The following is a 23017-nucleotide window of genomic DNA, read 5'->3' as shown; positions in this document are numbered from 1 at the left end:
TTATCACCTAAGGATGACAAACTAAACTATACATTCATTGATTTTTGATTAATTAAGGAAAATGATATGTTAAATCGTGCGTTACAAATTCAAAGAGCCACTTATGGACCAGTAAAATGTTGTTTATTTCCCATTTCGAAGTACCTCTAAAATGTTAGATTCTTTTAAGGTTTAAAATACTCATTTCATTGATATCACATAATACATTTTGAATGGCGTTTGTAAAACTTTCGAGGGAACGATGAAGCAAACAGCTATCTTGGGTTTTGAAGCCAAAGACATAATACCCCTCTTAAAAGTGGTTTTAGGAATAGAAGTCGAAAAATTTATTAAACATTCATTCGAGATGCTTTCGCCAAGAAGGCACACCTTGTCGTGTTCTTTTATCTTGGTAAGGGGACTAAGAAACTACTTAGCAGTATGGCATCATGAATGAATTTCATGGCCTTGGCGTACGTGGAAACCTCCCCAATTGTATATCTAGTTACCTATCAGATAGACAATTCAAAGTCCGTGACGGCTTAACTTTTTTCTGAAACGGCCAAACAGGAATTTGGAGTCCCACAGGGTGGACTCCTATCGGTTACACTGTTTAGTCTTAAGATCAATGATCGTTGAAGGATCAGTATTCATAGACGGCTTCTTGATCTAAGAACATTCATCTGATATAACTACAACTTTAACAGTGTTTAAATAAACTACAAAATTGGCCCGACGAAAACGGCTTCAAATTCTCTAATCTTAAAATGTACATGTATTTCTATCAAAAAACGATAATCACACTATTACATGAATTTAATAGAGTAACATATTAAATTAGGTTATCAAATGTAACTTCATTGCGATTCGGTTCCTGTCATTAGTATGCCGGCTATTTGGTTCCCGTCATTAGTGTGTCCCAAAATTTGTAAAGGAGTTCTCTCCCTTCGTTGTTTACACTTCCGGTGATCAGCCCGACATTTACAAAATTGAAAGTAATTTCAGGGAGTATTGAATTTGATTCCCACCCTCCCTCCCATATTAAATATGTTTTGAATTTAAGTATTACAGAGTACTGCTGTTGTTCTGTTTGTTTTTGCAGTGTCGCAGTCCTCTATGATTCTTCAATCGTCATGCATGGCTTCCTTCCTTACCAGTGCCGAATTGGTAAGCGGAATTTTAGGAACACCTCACATGTTTCCAATAGACTTTGGATTTTTCCTGACTAGCAACAGGTGACTGATCAATTTAATGTTGCACATATATATTTCTTTATTAATGCTATTACCCATATCAAGGGCTTCTGTTCCCAGAGCTCTTGAGGGTTTTTGGATCATAGTAAATCCATTTGGATAATTTTGCTATTACCCATATCATGGGCTTCTGCTCCCAGAGTTCATGAGGGTTATTGGAAGCCATGACCTTTATAGGCCAATTAAAAGTATTAAATTCTTTGATGTCGTTTGTTATTCTTTTACTATTTGATAACCAAATATTACCCTTGATGGCACTGGAATTTCTGTTGTTGAACAGACAAAATTTCAATGACAAAAAAGGTGGGTTTTCCAAGGCGTTGAGCATAGTACAAAACCTTTCCCATTCTGATTGAGGAGTAGGTTCTGAAATCCCTTTGCACATTTTGTGACCACTTATTTGAACAAAAAATGATTATGGTTCTATTGTATATATGCCAACCCCCAGCTCTGTACCTGCAGATGTTTGACCAATTCCATCACCATGGGATAAGTTTAGCCTTAGAAGCTTTCTGAACAACACCTGTACAATGTCTGTACGAGGAAGCAAATGAACTATTGAACTATCCCTTTTTGACAGAAGGAAAAACACTTTACCTTACGTTTTTCAAATTTCCTTCAAGGACTTAACATAACAACGACCGACCTAGCTGAATGTAACATATCCGTCGTTCCACTATGGATAATACAAACACGTGATTTTATCTTCAGGTTACATGAGAGAGGTAAATCAAGTTAAATACCTGAAGAACACAAATCCTCCATTCGGGAATACATTTCGGATTACCCTTCTCTCACACAAATTTACACCGACGTTTCTAAAGAAAGTGAGAAAATGGCTGCAACCTGCAGTAATGCTAGTTCTTGCCCTTCGGTACAACTACCAGACGACGCCTCCATCTTTTCTGCCGAAGCGTGTACCATAGGTTTAGGCCTTCAACCATATCGATGAACACCGTATTGAAAAGGCAACCATTTGCTATGACTCTTTATACGTCATTGAAATTTGACAGTTACGAATTCCTAAAACCACTCATACAAAACCTTGTTTTTAGAATATCTCGTATCATTAACAAAAAAGCCCAACTTAATTTGGATTCCAAGTCAGGTTTCTAGTACTGATATGAAGGTTCTCTGACATTCATAAACGGATATATAGTTAAGATGATATTCAATTATCGATATGATGAAAGATACTCTTTGATGACACTGATAAGCGACATATAAACACAACCATTTATCCGAACACCATAGCATAATCTCAGTGGAGCTGTTCAAATACAAGATTGCATTCAAAGAACAATTTTTGTTTATCAACATTTTCTGGTCCGTTTTAATATATGACTCATTTGTTTCACCTAGAGTTGAGATAACGTTTGCTCTTATGCGATTGCATTTACTTTTCCGAGATAACGTTTACTCTTCTGAGATAACGTTTACTCTTCTGAGATAACGTTTACTCTTCTGAGGTAACGTTTACTCTTCCGAGATAACGTTTACTCTTCTTAGATAACGTTTACTCTTCCGAGATAACGTTTACTCTTCTTAGATAACGTTTACTCTTCTCAGATAATGTTTACTCCTCCGAGATAACGTTTACTCTTCTGAGATAACGTTTACTCTTCCGAGATAACGTTTATTTTTCCGAGATAACGTTTACTCTTCTGAGATAACGTTTACTCTTCTTAGATAACGTTTACTCTTTCGAGATACATGTAACGTTTACTCTTCTGAGATAACGTTTACTCTTCCGAGATAACGTTTACTCTTCTTAGATAACGTTTACTCTTCTGAGATAACGTTTACTCTTCCGAGATAGCATTTACTCTTCCGAGATAGCGTTTACTCTTCCGAGATAACGTTTACTCTCCTTAGATAATTTTTACTCTTCCGAGATACCGTTTTCTCTTCTGAGGTAACGTTTACTCTTCTACGAAAACGATTACTCTTCCGAGATTGCTGGTGTCGTCGCTGAAACTGAAGACGCTATACCAAAACACATGGTCTTATTTATATAATAGATATCTTTTATTTGTCATTTTTTTAAACTTGGTAAAAGCTTTCAACTAGATTTTGTTGGATTCGTTCGAAACGATGTTTAAAAACAAAAGTCCCTGCGTAAATAAGTAATGGTATTGTCTTCACTCCCTGATGCTATTGTAGGTCCTTTTTAAGACAATGAAGCTGCAAATTGCGCATTTTGAAAATGTTTAATGTTACGAAATCATTATGACATTTCTCAATTGTTCTAAATCCATATCGAATTGGATAGCCGTGAACTTGGGTAAAATACTCTTACTGCTCTAGATGCCTTGCGACGGGTCTCATGATGTTGTTTATTGAGGTAGTCACCAGCGACAACAAGGATACCCCCGCCTCAAAATGGCTGTTTACGGGGCGATAAACCCAGCGAGCTAGCAAACAATTAAACAGTATTTTGAGTTTTTTTATTATATGTACTAGAAAAATATAGTCATGAACAGAAATACACACGTCACATGTCCAACACTTTGTATGCATAACATTTCTTATCCTTACTGTAGTATTCAATGTTGAAACTTCCGCATGTTCCTTGAAAGAATGTGATCGTTACACAATTCAAACTTTCCTTTAAGCTGAGCCTCTTGGTAAGTGCTCATTTACAATGATACCAAATAACAATGCAGTGTTATCCATTTGTTTTCGAAATAAAATGTCTAGCAAAATCAGATTAGTGTAAATGCCGAGAGGAAATTTGTCAAATGTAATGCTTGTCAAATGCCATATGCTGTTACATCTCTTTGACAATTAACTGTGTTGGTTTTCACACGAGGAAAGATGATCAAAATTTGAAAGAATTACATTCATTAGTAGGTATATAAATTACGTTCGATGCTATATACAAAACATTTTCATTTCATATATATTAGACCTTTATACATATAAAAATATGATTCAATATTTCAGAGTACTAGTATTACGTTTACAGAGGTATTGTTTGACATTTCTTTCTGTCGTGTGCTTCCAGGTGAATGTTCTTTGCTAAATAGACAAAGTCATGAGTTCTGTATCGACACTCGAGATATTCTAATCTGGCATGGAACTAATTGATTTCACTAATTGACACTGTACATGTGGGAATAATTGACAATAGAATTGTTAAGCGTACAATATACGTGCCTGAAGTCCAATCAACATTCAATTTATACTACCTTGATATTATCTAAAAGAAAACGACGATTCAATACATATCTGAAGTGCATCTATAATATAATGCCCTAATTGAATGCAATGGAGCAATATTTCCATTGCGAGACATTTCCAATTTACCAAACAAGAATTGCATTTCATCATATCATATCTTAAACCTTGGACACAACACCATTTGTGTGTGATGCTTTGTGTTTATTAAATATGATTTACAATTAGAAAAACGCCATTGGCCAATGCTGATAATTTTGATTATGTCTATTTTGATCGATCCTAGAATAGCTGTATGATGCAATCCAAATCCTTTTAGCTATACTGTATCTAAACCTAAATTTGTTTTGAAAGGTGCTTTTACACATCGTGTCTTTTGTCAAATCCTTTGCGATTGCAGGCGATAGACATTTTAATGAACCTCTCAGTCCCCGAGATTTACTTAACCTGCTTGTCACGTTTTAATTCATACATGTTTGTATAATGACACAGCTGATAATTTACAAACATACTTAACGCTTCTTTAAAATCCACTGTTGACAGTTATGAAATATGTTGAATTATCGTTCTTTTGCGCCTCCCCGTCAAAATTTTGACATTTACGTCTATTTTTTTTACGTATATCTCCCAAGTATAAACCCTATAGATCCTTGCCAACAGCAGTATGATTTAAGTTTTTATTTGTTCCATTGTATCTATCCCTAAATTTGTTTTGAAAAATACTAATATATTGTGTCTCTTTTGCACAATCCTCACGATATGCGACACTCTGTATGCTACCAGAAATAGAAAGCTCTGAACTACTGCGCAATAACGACATCCCCAAGAAAAAGGATGTCTCGATATTGCAGCGATGTTTTGACATGATCATGAAAGAGATGAGACCTTGATCGATTCATTGGATACTCTTAGTGTGTTGTTGATCCTGATGTTGAACATTTTAATCAGCTCTCGTAATTGTGCAATACGTACCTATATATGACTACATCAATGTACTTCGATCCAAGTTATGATATCACGTAACAGATCTATAGATCATGTCGGAGTATCGGGTTTTTCATATGACTAAAAAACCAAACTGGCCACAGACTACCCAGTCCGGTTTTGGATGACGAGTACATGTCCTTTCTAGAGACCTGTCTGGCCCCATGGACGTACAGGGTGGGTAGGGCAGTTTTCATCAGAAATACAGGTAAAGAAGGACTCGAACGCTGGTCCTATCACGTCGCCTGCACGCAGCCCATGGCAGCGTAATAGAAAATATAACACCTCTAACTAACCAATAATCGGGTTGTTACGCTCATCGAGGCATGTTGGCGCAGTGGCTAAATAGTTTGATATCTTTCTAGATAACATTTGCTTCCATATTTGTCTGTTTTTCAAATGTAACATTTGGCAGTAATTGCAATATATATATCGTTTTGTGTTGCATTTGCTTACAACAATTTGCAGTGATTCGGTCAGAGTAGGAATGCAGCTGGCGGTGTCCTAGGTAAACAAACATGGCCGCCGACTTCGTTCGTTTTAAATATAATGGCGGCATTCTATTTATCTATTATCCAACGTGTGTTCATACGTCATGTTAAATTCAGCATAATTTCACAAGATCGAAAAAGATGACGGTTCATCTGCAGCCAACAAGACAGTGAACGTGTTTGCAGCGTGTGAAACCGAGCGTTGGTATAGACATTCTATTACATTTTGTATGTTTTCATTTATGCAAGATTCTCTTGTTCTAACGAGTATCATCACACTCATAAAAATAAAATGAACGGCAGAATCCTTTTCATCTTTTGCTTTATTTTCTATGGATTCTTTATCATGTCGTTGATATATGATATGACATCCGGTCTAAAGTATGACATGTAATTTAACTTGATCCAGCGGAACTCGGTGGAGATTGGTGGGTGGCGTTAATGTAAACTTATTTAGGGTGTTGTTAGATACTCTTTGTCTTTGAAAAAACTGACTTCGTATTTGACCTTGCCATAGAGAATTCTATGTATCTCTCGGTTTCAAAAATAACAATTCGGTACATCACATTGATGATTTATACGTTTTATTGCATGAACCGAGATCTTCATTCATGGCAGCTCTGTCGTAGGTCTGCCCTGCAGGTAGGGCGTAAGAATTGTATCTGCTGCCCCCATTGCATGATCGTAAGAGGCGACTAAATTTGGGATCTTATCTTTTCTCTTCTTTCTTAATAACTTTCTTCTTCCTAATGTCTCCCTAGACAATGCCTCACTTTTGGCCTGGAGTTGAGCGTTCGCCCCTGCGAGGGAGGCTTTGGGTTCTGTCCCCTGGCTGAGGCATACCAGAGTCTTTAAAAATGATAGTTGCTGCTCCTGCTCAGCGCTCAGCATATTAGGAGTGGGACGACTGATTCGCCCGTTGTCAGTATAATGTGACCGGATGGGGTGTCCTGCTGGGTGTCTTCGGCGGTATGCTTCAGTGAGGTAGCACTATAAATCGGCAAAAGTTCCGGTCTATCATAAGAAGACTTAACACAAACATACCACAGCCTCCCAAAACACACATACTCACTCACCACACGCATGCATTTCGCACTCACGGGAGGTCGTCCTTAAATGACCTAAGCTGTTGATAGGATGTTAAACAAATAAAACCAAACCAAACCAAACTCTGTCGTAGGTAAAGAGACACTTCCATGGTATAACTAAATCTTTTGAATACAGTAGAATTAGTATTAACTCTCGGATGCCCTTAAGACAGGTATCCTTCTTGAAACAAAACCGGTATCTAATAATATTCCGTTGGAAATTTTGGATGTTACCAACGAGCTTCTGAAACGTGAAATATGTTTTACAAGAAGAAAATCAATGAATTTCATTAGTCTCTGTAAATACGTCTTTGAGTTCCCATGTAAAGTGCCCAGTACTTATTATTTTGACAAAGCGGTACAGGAGACAAAATATTACGCGTAATATTTTGTCTCCTGTACCGCTTTGTCAAAATAATAAGTAAGCAGAAATGCGAAAAAACAGATACAGGTATCACTTGCCCAAAATGCCGAGCAAGTGCTTATATATAGTCCTGCGAAACGAGAGTCACGTGATTATTCATGAATAAACTTCGAGACATTCCGAACATTCGATGTAACCGATTATAATTTACATATTGTTTTACTGTTGATACTGAAAGTTTACTTCGAGTTACGCAGAGTATTCGAGCTTTGAGAGTTCGAGATAGCGATAAAATATAATTATAGATATCTTGTTACAATGTATATAATGACTGTATGTTTCTATGTGATATCCTGTAGATGAAGTCTCTTCAGTATATAGTTTGGTTTGGTTTATTTTATTGAACGTCCTATTAACAGCTAAGGCCATTTAAGGACGGCATCCCGTGCGTGCGACATACATGCGTGTGGTGAGTGCGTATGTGTGTTTTGGGATGCTGCGGTATGTTCTTGTTAAGTCTCCTTGTGATAGTCGGAACTTTTGCCGATTTATAGTGCTACCTCACTGAAGCATACTGCCGAAGACACGCAGTACATAGTTACCGTTGGGATTTACCCAACATAGTAAAAAGCATATGACATATTTTCTTTTAAAGAGGACGATATTATTTCCCTTATCGACCAGTTCCTATTTTGTCTCCTGGAATGTACTTGAAAGGGTCGGTTAAAAACAAACAAGTGTGTCAAAATTTGAAGAAAAATAAGAAAGATAATGACCATGAATTTAATATAAAAGAAACTTTTAAGAAAAAAAAGGAATTTTAGGTAATTTGTGGTATAAAGTAAAATCTATAAATATAATAAACAAGAGGTTGTTTTTAATCTCTTGCATAGGAATTTGGTCGGATCAATATGGCTTGATCTTATGAATCTAATTTGACACCATTTAACCATTAAACCAATTACAGAATATGTTATTAGTTATTAAGGTTTAAGACAGGTGAATTTCATATTTCCAAAACCGAAGCATCGGGAAATATGAAATTCAGACAAGTAGCATGAGATCATATTTTCTGCCTAAAACCTAACTGATTTTATTTGTCATATTGTAGAGAACTATTCCTGAATAAAACTAATACAATTCAAGTAATCAACATTATCTTTTAAAAAAAAAAAAAAATATTTTTTAATGTTTACGCTATGCACAGGTTGCCGAAACGCGTGTTTCAAGCATCCAGAAACATTGGTGACACAGATATGTCCATTTAGTTTTTTGCTGGTTTTTTTTTTGGGGGGGGGGGGGGGGGGGGGGGGGGGGGGGGACAGGAAGAAGCGGTCAGTATTACCTTACTAGGTAAATATGTTATCTGCTTCCAACAATCAGAAATGGCAAAACAAAATTACTGTTGTATGTATCAGGAACGGTCACGTGACCTTGCATCGGATATTGCTCTGAAGAGATCAGTTGTAAGCGAAATTGACAAAAGCAGACTTAGATGAGCACGTGCATCAAGTGATGTACATGTATATATTTGATTCTCTGTGCCTTAATTTAACAATATCGATATGCAACAATGAAGTAGCATTCTGATTCAATATTATTTGAATGATGGCTTTGAATTGATTCCAATGGAACTAAAATACCATCGTGTTTGACTTTTAGCCGATAATTCTTGTACAGTGAGTGCAATTAGTGAATGTTTTGTGACTTACAAAATCTGAAATATTGAAAAACCGGATAACTTTCTGACCGATTAAAAAATCATGGACTAAAGTATCAATTATCCCTTCAGGTGCTGCAAGTAATGCTTTAGTTTATTGACAGGTCTTTATGTATACCGAGTGAATATTTTAAGCTTTTTTAATAAACCCGAACGCAAATAATAAAAAGTGGAACTAACTTATGGTTATTTTACCGAGTTTAAAACATTGCGTTTTTGCTCTCGTTTAATTTTAGTGACTGTCCAAAATTAGACTGATTACTTTAGCGGTTAAGATTTTAGAACCTGTATTTCATTAATGAGAAATAGATAAGTAGATATTTTTAATATACTGTTTCTTAATGAATTACAAAATAGCGGCGACTCTCAGAAGGATTCATTTCGTCTCTTCATTCACGCTTTCGGGACTGTTTTTTACAAGGCCTAAATTTTCTTTAAATATAGTAAATGTGGATAGATTTTTTTTTTTTTTTTTTTTTTTTACTTTTCATTGGCGACAACACCTGGTAGTAGTCGTAGGCGTTTCAGTAATTTCGTTTGCATGTACAATTGGTACGGCGGGTTTATCTTAAAGCGTCTATACATGTCCTCAGAAAGCATGATCAAACGTTAAATAAAACTCACCTGTCTTAAACCTAAATAACTAGTAAAATATTCTGTAAATGCTCATTTTTGCAATATACATTCGAGTAAAATGCTCCTTTAACAGCATTCATGCCAACATACCTTATCAGGAAAGAACAGGAAATACGAAAGCAGAACCACAAGGTATGTAAGCAAACACCTAGAATGCCTGACATTACGTCACACTAGGAAACAAAATTGTTCCAAATAAGGTAATGTCGAAGATATATATTCGCCATCCTCAACTACATCTCTCAGATCGTTATGATGTTAATTTTCTGTCATGAAAATCGTGATAATGGATACATGTCCCTGAATATCAAATCAACTGGGACATACATGCTACTATTCAGAAATGGAAAATTAACAGTAAAGAAATTGAAATCACTATGCTTGCGATTCAGCTTGCATTGTAGTTGTAGGTAAAGATTCGGGTTAGCGACTAACCTTGAAGATTCTCTAGTTTCCTTGAATCTACGTCCTACACTGTTTAACGACATGGAAGCGCTTAGTTATAAAGTTGACACATCGTGAACATGTATGTAAAATTGAAGGACATTGCGATGTCTCATAGAAGCTCTTTGATACAATAAGTAGTGTATGAAAACAAAACTTCATCCAACAGAGGATTGTGTTCCCGAACAAATATTCTCTTTCTTTCACTTTCTTATGTTCACATTTAATCTTTAAGGATAGGAAATTGTCAGCTTCGGCAATGCCAAAAATATCAAATAGTTGAGAAAAACAGGTTGGTAAATTGTTGAATCTCTTTGATAAGAATCATAGGGTAAATTATATTTACGTGACAAAATTTTCAGGGAAACGACTCATTCTTATCGTACCGATTATAATTACCTACAGCTTTTCAAGACATAGTTATTATATTCCTTGTGTAATATTTATGGTAAAATAATTTTTCATCCGTTTTTCTCATTTGTATTATACAGTTAAATCAATTAAAACAAGCAATGTCTTCATGGGAACATATTGTAGATCCTATGCGTTTCATTCAGCAAAGACTAAGAAAGAAAGTGTAAAAAAAATGTAACCGATGTCATTATTTGTATCGGACAGACATACAGGATGGATGAATAAATAGATTCTCCTACATGTGTTGCTATGGATTTTTTCTGTATACATTTAAAACTGAAATGTTACATTTACTAGGTCAGTATCGAACAGAAAATAATTCTGTAAGCTTTGAATTCCTAAATTGCAAAACTAGGTCCTGTGGTATTTAATATGTTGGTGAAACTACGGGACAGCTACCACTGGGAGACACGAATGCCCTAGTTTTTCATATTTTCTACTAATTTAGAATTTTTCACCAATTTACCAAATAAGCACTAATTTACATGTAGCACAGCAGATTATTTTTTCTGATACATACCTAATTATGAAATTCAAGCACTATATTTTTGCCTCAAGCCATAACTCCACACTGAGTACACCATACCATAGACAACCAGAGGAAGATGGTATGATGTTTATTGGCAGTATTGTGCCATATGGTTGCAAAGGCCGCTTGGATTCGGAAGGAACTAATCCTCCCCAGCATGTAAACTAATGTGATGTATGTGTTCACTTCTCAGAGACGATGTAGCCGTGGTCATTGATATAAACACTAGAAAATGACAACAGGATACATTGTTGAGCTCGTACATATAATGACGTTACAGAGTCCATTGGGTGTCCAGCATGTGAGATAATTTGTATTCGTCTACATTGTCAGTGTTACGTACAATGCAAACAACAGGGAGATTCAACTAAACCTGTTCCTGTTCATATTTGGAAATTGGTATGGAGAGGTCGTTAAACTGTTGATAGTATAGCACAAATAAGACATTTTAAACCTACCCGTATAAAAAAAACTACAATGCTTCAGGAACTCGGCAGTTTTTAGAGTTGACTTTGCCAACAACATTGAAGATGCTATTTACATCAGTTATATTCTTCACAATAAGTATGTCCTCGCAAACCTATCTGCGTACTTTCGATACAAAAGTACCGCTCTCATTTTTAACCGTTATTTCAAACCAGTTGCTTCCAAACGTTTCACTTACAAGAAACAGCTGAATTTGGACAACCTTCGAAAATCTACAACACATTCCTGTTATCAGTTCGTCTTTAGTCTAGTTGTGTATGTCGTAATTGGCGACCTTTGCATTATTTAAAATGATAAGCAGAATGCTGAGTCCGAATTACTGTGAGAATTCATGAAATGTTTGTGGTAGTGTCTGCATTTATTCATTTAATCCTGGTCTGTAAACACTACTCTTTTTGCAAAACTAGTTAAGCTTGCTTGATAACCAGGGTTACCCTACTTTTATTTTTCATTTTTCTATTTTTCTATTTTTAGGTTATTTGACCCAAGGGGCCTGAAGTTTGTTCAAATGGATGACCTTGACCTTCATTCAAGGTCACATGGGTCAAATAGGCTGAAATGATAATACAACTTCTTCTCAATAACCAAGAGGCCAAGGGACTTGATATTGGTCCTGTAGTATGCTTTGGTAAAGTGCTACTCAGTTTGTTCAAATGAATGACCTTGCCCTTCATTCAGGGTCAAAGGGGTCAAATAGGCTAAAATGTTTAATTGACATCTTCTCAATAACCAAGAATGCCAGGAACTTGATATTAGGTCTTTAGCATGCTGGGATGAAGGGCTACAAAGTTCAAGGTCACATGGGTCAAATAGGCTAAAATCTTTTAAACAACTTTTCCCCAATAACCAAGAGCCCAGGGAGTTGATATTGGGTCTGTAGGATGCTGGGGTGAAGGGCTACCAAGTTTGTTCAAATGAATGACCTTAACCTTCATTCAAGGTCACATGGATCAAATAGGCTTAAATCGTTTAAACAACTTCTTCTCAATAACCAAGAGTGCTAAGACTGACTTGATATTAGGCCTGTAGCATGCTGGGATGAAGGGCTACAAAGTTCAAGGTCACGTGGATCAAATAGGCTAAAATCTTTTAAACAACTTCTTCTCAATAACCAAGAGTGCTAAGGACTTGATAGTAGGCCTGTAGCATGCAAGGTTGAAGGGTTATCAAGTTTGTTCAAATGAATGACCTTGATCTTCATTCAAGGTCACATAGGTCAAATAGGCTGAAATGTTAAAACAACTTCTTGTCAATAACCAAGAGGCTCAGGGACTTGATATTAGACCTGTAGCATGCTGGGTTAAAGGGCTATCAAGTTTGTTCAAATGAATGACCTTGACCTTCATTCGAGGTCACATGGGTCAAATAGGCTGAAATGTTAAAACAACTTCTTGTCAATAACCAAGAGTGTCAAGGACTTGATATTAGGCCTGTAGCATGCTGGGTTGAAGAGCTATCAAGTTTGTTCAAATGAATAGCCTTGACCTTCTTTCAGGGTTAAAGGGGTCTAATAGGCTGAAATGTTAAACTGACCTCTTCTCAGTAACCAAAAGGCCCAGGGACTTGATATTTGGCCTGTACCATGCTGGGGCAAAGGACTTCCATGTTTGTTTAAATGAATGACCTTGACCTATATTCAAGGTCACAACGGTTAAATAGCCTTTAATGTTTAAACAACTTCTCAATAACCAAGAGTGCCAGGGAGTTGATATTGTATCTGTAGCATTCTAGGGTGAAGGGCTACCAAGTTTGTTCAAGTGAATAACCTTGACCTCCTTTTAAGATTACAGAACTTCAAACAACTTCTCAACATAAACTTCAATGCCAATCAGCGATTAAGGCACATATTGCCACTTTCTATTGGATATTCAATGAAGTACACAATCACTAATAATTTAGTCAGATGACCGTTAAGGCCCAGTTTTTTAAGACGAATTACGGACCAATCATTCACATGCTTGACAGTGAGAAGGATGATGATGTACAATGTTTATATTTATATTGCAACTCTCAGTTCAGAACTAATGCACATTGTCATTTTTATCTCAGAGCTTTGCAATCTTATTGTACCAAGGTTGAAATCGGGTTTCCTTTGGAGTTATATAGGCAAATACTTCCAAAGATTCCAAGTTCATCATTAAACCATATCTTCCTTAACTTGATAATATATGAATACTACTATTGAAAACATGAATAGAAAAATATATATCTATGAATTTTATTGCAAGTATGATAAAACATTTACAGGTTGTTTGTTTTGACTAAGACTGACGTTTAATCACGTGATTATCATACTGTTTAAGCAATACAATCGCTCTGGCTGGTACTCGAAAATTTGCTGAAGTTGATGCCTAATGACGTTGCTGTATTAGACAAGGAAGTCTCATCGGCTGAGGTCAATACCCCTCTGTCACGTGTCATAATCCATGCAGCCTCTGAAATATGGAATATGTTTTTGCAGTAACGTTCAACTACAGTGTAACCTGCTGCCGTAGTGTCCACTTGGCATATGTTAACCCCCCCCCCCTTCGAAAAATTTTATAAACGACAGATTTGACTGTATCAACTTTCGATACTATTAAGGTGCTGATTATCAAAAGTTGAAAAAGCAGCAAGATCTGTCTGTTATATTCAATAAAAAGGTTACTTACTTAACGTTATTGCCACCCTCCAAATGTTTGAGCTTCTAAATGTATTTATAAATCTAAAGTTGAAAACTGATGAACTGTATTACGAGAAAGTCTATAATGCATATGTCGTTTTAATGAGAAGCATTGAATATGCTGTCGGAGTTGTAGCATTTTTAATAATGACAGTGAGGAATTAGATTAGCCACATTTTGAATCCTATCCCGGAGAATAAATTTTGTGGGACTTCATCTTTAATGAATATCTTTCTTAATATTCTAACGTAAAGTGACACACAAATATACACACAAGAGAGATACCATCTAACCAAACACAATTTACACGCCTAGGTCGTATACATACATAAGCTGATCGCGGAATAAACACTAATTATGTGTGTTATTTTGAAAGCTTTTTAAAATGAAATGTATGATTTTTTATGTGAGTTTTTATACTTACCAAGTGCTGTCTCAAACCAAAGGTCTTGGCATGAATAAACCATTGTGGCGTCAGTATAACCAGCGACTACCACAACATAGGTCCCCGCATACACCCAGTTGTCGCCAACTGCATTGAAAATTATTGTCAAAATATTACATGATTTCATCGAAATTCCATAATAATTCAATTTTATAAAATGCCATGTATATTTTGAAACGAATACGTTTGCTTGTTTTGTACATTGCTTACAACTGCGTAAAAGATATTCTTTAAGAAATATCGACATCAAAGCTTTTGATTATAAATAAATCCAACTTAATACTTTTAGTTTTAGCGTCAAACGTCCCCGGTGATAAAGTAGGCTCAAGAACGAGCCTCGTTCTGATCTCCACTGGTCTTGGCCTGAAATATTTGATATTCCATTAAGAAAAGTGAAGATTAAAAAATCAAAAGACAGTATAGACAAAATATATTCATATGTGTTAAATGATCAACAATGAAGTTAGGTCAATTGATACAACCCGAAAGGAATAGAAAAAGCGGCCCACGGGGCCTTAACGGTCGATACAATACTGATACATCGATATTGATGATGTGCAATGTATGCACGATGTATGCACGATGTATGCACGATGTATACACTATGTATGCACGATGTATGCACGATGTATCCACGATGTATCCACGATGCATGTACGGTTTATGCTCGATAAAAATAAATGTGCGATTGTATCGTGCAGATGAATGTGCGGACGATGGAGGATTGAAAAGTGGTGTGTGGTATAGCTGTTCTGGTTGATATAATTTAGGAATTGCGAATAATGTTAAAACGTTCGGAAAGATTTTGATAACATCTTAGATTCTATTTTAGAAAATTAAATGTTTTTATTTTCATTTTATAGCTAGATGACAGCAGGTTTGTGACAAACTGGGCTTCGGTCCACGGTTTTATTCATTATCACTCTCAAGGCTTGAAATGTCGGGATTTATATAGAGAAACCATATCGAATATTGAATATATATACAAGTGCCAACATAATTAACTAGGAAGCAAACGACAAAATTATATAATGCAAACCTTGTTGTGTTGATATATAAATAATATAAGATTGAATTCGTTTACTCTGCGATTATTCCTTGAACCGCAGTAGGATTTAAACTTACGGAGAGGCCAGTTAGGGATGTTGGTGCAAGGATTATAATCTATTGTAAATGAACCTGAATTTACCTGTCTGTTTACCTGTTTTTACCTGTAGAAAGCAAGGAACTGACTTTAATTTGTTTTCTTCAGTCGTGCAAAAATCATTTTTGTTCTCCAAACGGAGGAAGGAAATACTTTCCTGCGACTACAGATATGTACATTCTTTAACACATACCGATGTTAAATATATACGTAAAGATAAAATAGACGCTGTGTAATATTTACCTGTATATGTATTGTAGATAACTAAAACTTCATTTTCCTTTTCATCCAAACACGTACTTAGATTTAATTCACAATCTAAATTGTGATTATAACCTATAAATTCGCCCTTGATACGAAACATTCCGTATTTTTGACATTTCGCTATAATGATCGTCCAATCTTAGGAAACCGCATAAATGTACGATGTGCGATTGTATCACACATTTGTGCGGACAATGTGTCATCAACACAGGTGCGACAACTTGATGAGGCAGTTGGTTGCGTTATACCAGGCTAATGGTTATACTGTTCCTATGTTTATTAAGGCACAAAATAGACTATATATTTGACATACAATATGTAATTGGCATTTATAAAATTCGGTCACTGTGACCTACTTTTTTACTAGAGGTCATTTTTTTCAGTTGGTTTTGTTTTCAATATATCAATACATCATAATAATATTCCAAACATATCATAACCTTTTGTCAAAATTGAGCCGATCTGGAAATTGAAACACACGAACACCCTACCCCCTGCCCCCCATTAAAGCAACATGGGCAATAAAATATTTTACATGTTTCCGTAAACTGTATGATCTTGATCAATTGTGGAATCCCGAAGGCGTCATTGACTCCACGGAATCATTGGTAAGTTACTGACTAACAATTAATCTAATTAGGTTAGACTTGTAATATCTGCTCCTCTACGAAAAAGAAGATGTAGCAATACCCCGCTGGAGGTCATCTCTGCAAGAGGAGCGGAAATTACAAGTCTAATTTTAATTAGATTGTATTAATAATCTAACTCTATTTTTAATGGAATATATATAACCAAAAAAAGAGCTTCCCATATTTTCCTTGCGTCAACATTCATGAAATCATGAAAAACATGAAAGTATCAAAGAATTATTTAAATCACCATGATAGGAAATTTGAAAAAGAACCGACCATGTTGTAGTAATATTTCTTGTCATGGAAGTAATCGGTTCTTTTCAAGAAATGACATTTATTAATACTGCGATATACAAACAAATGTGCCGGAAACACATAACCATAGAAAACTCTATTGTCCAAAATTCTGCTTAAAGAAATAAATATCGCAATTTATCATAGAAGCGGTATTCCAGTCAAATATACAAATTACAATGAAGAAATTAATCAGACTATCTTGTGTGAATATCTGGCAACTAAATCTTCACACGGCGGCTATAAGTGCGTTTTATTAAGTTTTAGTACGTTTAGTTCATAAGAAAATGAGGTCGATCATTTTGCCACTTTCAACACTTTTGTCCAATATATTAATATATGTAATTTGTAAGAAGAATTACAATATTGTACATAAATATTCACCATATCAATTGCCTGTAGAAGATGATATTGAATCCACCGTCATCTCTTTCAAAGAATTTGATCCTTACACATTTTGTATTCTCTTGGAAGGCGAACGTGAATCGTTTGTTCTCGTACCAAGTTCCAGCATACTGTGAATACAATGAAAGTGTGTGCATTTTTTCTGTTATCTTCAAATGTACCAATTTTTTATGATAATCTTATTTTAGCGATTTTAGCACTGAAAGCATTCGATTTAACAAATATGTATACTTTTTTTTATTTTAGGGAACGTATGCACTAAGTTTCCTTTGTGATAACCTGTTTCAATTCAGTTATGAGCTGAACTTTTAATGAAGCAAAGTAAAATATGTTTACAGAGTTTCTGAAATGGTATCGTTTACACGATGATGAGAAGAATATGAATATTTAGAAAACATATCGTAAGTTTAGATAGGCTAAGTCATAAAAGAGAATACAAATTTACCTCATTTGAGTCGATGGTGTTTGAGCTAAGATGAAGATAAAACGTTAGTGAAATTTATACTGTGTTAGAAAATGACCAAACATGACTTACCCTGGAAACATTGAAATCGCCAATGGCCGGGATGGATGGACATGGCGTATCTCGAGGTGTGAAAAAGGCCCTGGTAAGATCAGTTGCTATCGCCACTGACGCGGCCCCCAGGATGATCAGAACACACACGCGGACAGACATCTTCTTCGTCGTGTTTACAAATATCGGAATCTCACAACACGTTGTGTTTATATACTCACGCCAATCGCCTGAAGCAAAAATAGTTCCGTCATGTAAAATAAGGTATACAGCGCATTGGGAAAAGTTTCAAGATTCTGGCTGGGGTTTTAAAATTGAGGTATATTTCATGTTATAAGTAGTTAAATATTACATATGAACGCATGCTCGTAACAAAAAAAAACAGTGGAACTTTTGGTTTGTTTGGTTTGTTTTTGTTTAACGTCCTATTAACATCCAGGGTCATTTAAGGACGTGCCAGGTTTTGGAGGTGGAGGAAAGCCGGAGTACCCGAAGAAAAACCACACTGGAACTACTTTCTTGCTATTTTCGTTTAACAAAGATTAAGCCAAAACAGTGGAACTTGACATCCATAAATTGAACATCTGAATATTCATTAAAATCGTCTCAAATCATTAATCCCCATATATGAATCACACTTACATCAATAGAGTTACCTTTCCCGTAAAGTTAAAGACATTGTGACATATTAAAATCACGATTTTGATAATATCGTTAGACAGAGAAACTGACGAAGCTTTTTAACTTTATCATATAGCTTGTTGTCAGGTATGCCCACGTGACCCTATCGGTTAATTTGAGACAAGATAGTTTATATAAATTACATGGGTAGAGTTCAGCTATTACGTGACTAACATACTTTGCTAAAAGGCAATTATAGGAAACTAACAATTAAGTCAATACTTGTATTTGTAAGTAACGTTGACAATGGTAAACTGAAAGGAGAACGAACGATAGATCAAACACACTGATATTCTCAACTAGCTAATAGCATTAATAGAAATTGACAAGCAATAAGTACAGTATGCTGAAATAAATTAACTCAAATCATATAGCAAAATTACGTAAACAAAGCATTAGTGAAAATATTTGGTCCAGAAAGGACTTAAAAGCATCGTCTATTATATTTCTATCAGTGAAATGTCATGAATTAATAACTTTATATCGCCACTGATTATATCGTAACTGCTGAAGATGCCAATTAGTTTTTGACCAATCGGAACGGTGCTTTCGATTCAACGTATTGATTTTTTGGGATTTTTCGGTTAGCTAGCAAATGCTGCAAATGAAGAAGAACTGGAGCAGTTGTTCAAAGGTCTCACAAAAGGTGTATTAAAAGTTGATCGAGGATTAAAACTCCATCAAAACATCATTATCTTTCTGACATCATTTCCTGAAAATGTGACATTGCAAAAACGTTCATGGTCTTTAGGATTAAAAGATGGTTATTTATAATTCTTCAATGTACATTGAAAGTTTTGATAAAATACTCATTCGACAATGATTGCCTTGAGCAGCCTCTTCACAGTGGCGTAGTCCTGTTTTAAATCGGATCCGACGTCAACATTCTTGCGCTTTTTCGATGCACAGATTATCTCCTTCTTCTTCAGTAAAAGCCTGTTTATGTTAACATGTGTATGAGGAGTATTCCATAATAAAGCTGTATACTATGAAAGAGGTCAAAACGTTAATACAAATAGGTTTATAAATCTGATGGATAAATTGTCTCTTTTTTTATGATGAAATTTTTATTTGTTTTATGAATATCTGCTTCATGAATTAAAGTATTGTAGAATTTGTAAGGGAGAGCAAATTAAAGGGGTATATTCCGCACAAGTTAATTAGGATTTAATATATGTTTTTATAAAACTCGCACAAAAGTATTTACCTTTTCTTATGGTAATCGTACGTTTTAATTTAACATATAGAACTAACTTGTTTAATTTCTACATACATACAACGGCAGCATTTAAATTTGTGATATAATATAAAGATACATATATGTACACTACACAGTTTCGGATGTCATACGGGTACCCACAATTTACATACAAATTATTGATACCTTTTTTTTAATGAACATGATTGACATATAGTTATTAAAGTTTATATCATAGACAATATACACTGTAAGAAGTCAAATATTGGTATATTACTAAAGTTTTTGTTATATAATACATAGACTAAATATTGGTATATTACTAAAGTTGACATATTGGCATATAGTTATTAAAGTTTATATCATAGACAATATACACTGTAAGAAGTCAAATATTGGTATATTACTAAAGTTATTTAAGAAATAATTAACGATTGCGGCCTGAGTTATTAATTAAAATTGCAAAATATCCGAGTCCGAGTTGTATATCCTGCAACAATACACGAGTCAAAGTTGATTATTTCTATTCTACCATGTACTGTTTAGTTCTGAGATCGACCTCTTTCTAATAGAAAAACAGCAAAGAAACCCCGGGAAAACCTTATTTCTTGATTATTGTATTATTTGTTGATGAAATATACATGCAGGCAATACAGTACTACGATCAAGAGCATCAATCATATGGCATTGATTTTGAAAATTAAAAAAAAAAAGATAAAATACCCATTAGCCCACTTGGCTATAGTAACCTTTTAAGAAACGGGTGAATATTAGATATTTAAAATTGTGATAGCCGTGACTCACGCCCGTGTATTATTGGCACGAGCGTGGGTTATTGGAAAATAATACATGGTTTTAAACCAATCAAAACCGGCGTTACATAGCAAACATGGTAGAATGTTATATAATACATAGACATAGCCAGATCGATTTACAAACGTTTGAATAACCGAACAGAATTTTTTGTCTTTATTTCAAAATTGATAAGAAATGAGTCTAACGAAGCTATGGAGACGGTCTCATTTTAGAAAAACTTAAGGTACACAACAGTCAATATTTACAATTTATCCTGTTCAATGATTGATTAAATGATAGTTTATGTAGATATTAGATAGTTACTAACTACCGTAACAGTAAGAACGATACTATGATTTATGACCTAAATCCATGATTTTGTCTGATTGACTTAGAAACCAAAATGTACCTGGACATATTTATACACCAAGTGATGTGCATTCTTGTACTCTTTCTTGCATACTTGGGACTATGTCAAATATTCTACATATTTATGCTTATCTTAATGTTTTCATGTAATGTATTTGCGTGATGGAAGAGGGAGTCTCTAAGCTGAAAAAAACTAATCTAATGCTTTGTCTCCATTTGGCAATAAAATATGTTTCAAGCATACTAACTAGGTTAAAGGTTAAAAAGTATTTTACCGCTGTGGCCATTCGACCATACAACTTATAATCCGTAATTTTGTCTCTATTCTGGAGAAGAGAAACTTATATGCTGCTTATTGTAGTTATGTTACCTAAAACAAAGCCTTAGATAAAAGCTTCTGCAAACGTCCTAATTTTGACGTTCTTAAATTTTAGAGCAAAAGTTAATTAAAACGAAGTAGCGCCAATGCTTATAATGTAAAACACTAACTACCGTTACAGAACAGTAAATAAATGAACCTTCGTACATTTCTTAAATGATACAGTTGATCCGACCCTTTATCGTACTTTTTAATCAATGTATATTCACTTCCAGTATCTCAGTATATCGTGTAAAATGTCGATGAACCTTGATTTATTAAATTGGTTGTATTTAACATTTTTCTTCCCGGATTTGGTGTCAGGGAGACACCTGAATAAGTGATGTACCAGTTAGTGCATAGAATTAAGATGATTTTTATAGGCAAGTCTTATTACTATTTTCATGTTTGTTGTCAATGCTTCCTGGTGTCCATTTTGGTTTCTATTTAACTCCTTTTCCTTTCAGAATGTGGCATTACTTTGGATTGAGCTATATACTGTATAATTCGTAATACTCGCGGGCGATTCAATTCCGCTATATGAGCGGTCACCAAATGCAGCGCAAAAGAACTATGTAATGTATATAGATGTATATATGTATAGAAGTGTTTTCCGTATAATGATTGCAAGGAATGTTTGCGCGAGTTCCGACTGGAACAAGAGAGAAATATTATAACCGAGAAATGAAGTGACTGTCCTGTATTGTTGGTGTATTTGTCTGATGTGCATGTGAAGCTGCTATATAAATCAAAATAATAATGTTAATTCATTTATATAGTACCCTTTTTTTAATAGTTCCCTGAATTGATTCTAAACTAATATCCTCAATCTAAATTACTTGTACAGGCACATTTTCTTTTTAACGAATTTATTTTAACTCGATATATATCAAACTGATTGTCTTTTACTAAATTTGCATTTCCGTTGTTAAAATATTTATCATATTGACCACAAGAAAATGTTCCATCGAATGTTTGTGCGTTGTGTAAATGTCCAGTTAATGCATATTTTGGACCTATGCCAAATACGCGTTTAACTTTGAATGACAGATCTTACAATTGTATAATCAATTAATATATCATATATAGGCCATTATGCGAATCAATTACTGATCACATAACGTCACATACTTTGAAATATATATCCCATATGTCGGACATGTACCTGATTAGATTTTAAGGTCAAGAACACAATGCTGTATTGGTGCGCCTAACACATGAGGATGATCTTTTCTAAAACTAAGTATTCTCCTTTTTTGTTTTTTTGTTTTTGTTTTTGTTTCTCACACTTATCCTTCATCTACATGCGTAAAATAAATGCAAAATGAAACCGCAACCGTTAACGAAATAGCTGACTTTACGAAGCAATCAGAAAAAAAGAAATAGGGCCGTGTGGAGTAACTTTGTTCATTAATCATTGAACGTCAGATTTATATAGTATATATATTTATTTATTTGAGGAATAATGATTGTATTTTTATCGTTTAATGGTGTATAAACTGCATTTTTAGCAAATATTCTAATTAACGCACATTATGTTGAAATATATGTAAAACAAAATGCAGTTTACGTACCAGTAAACGACAAAAAAAGGAAATTATTCCTTATATTTACATTTTTGTAACAAGTGTTTTTTCATGTAATATTGTTAAAATTAAATCGGCATTCTTTTTCCGGCGTTATACGAA

General features: G+C 34.8%; 1 protein-coding gene across 1 annotated transcript; it reads right to left on the bottom strand.

Moving 5' to 3' along the window:
• Positions 1 to 13770: 13770 nt before the first annotated feature.
• LOC117326099 (apolipoprotein D-like) lies at positions 13771 to 18120 on the bottom strand. Its single transcript, XM_033882717.1, has 5 exons — positions 17950 to 18120; positions 17394 to 17524; positions 14959 to 15038; positions 14655 to 14762; positions 13771 to 14003 (listed from the first exon to the last, which is right to left on the bottom strand). Exons 1-5 carry the CDS (start codon positions 18088 to 18090, stop codon positions 13867 to 13869), a joined length of 597 nt encoding a protein of 198 aa, XP_033738608.1. The 5' UTR covers positions 18091 to 18120; the 3' UTR covers positions 13771 to 13866.
• Between the last annotated feature and the right edge of the window lie 4897 nt (positions 18121 to 23017).

This window comes from Pecten maximus, chromosome 4 (genome assembly GCF_902652985.1).
Source record: "Pecten maximus chromosome 4, xPecMax1.1, whole genome shotgun sequence".
NCBI classification, from domain to species: Eukaryota; Metazoa; Mollusca; class Bivalvia; order Pectinida; family Pectinidae; genus Pecten; species Pecten maximus.
The sequence above is the reverse complement of the archived record's forward strand: the minus strand, read 5'-3'. Positions and strand labels throughout refer to the sequence as shown.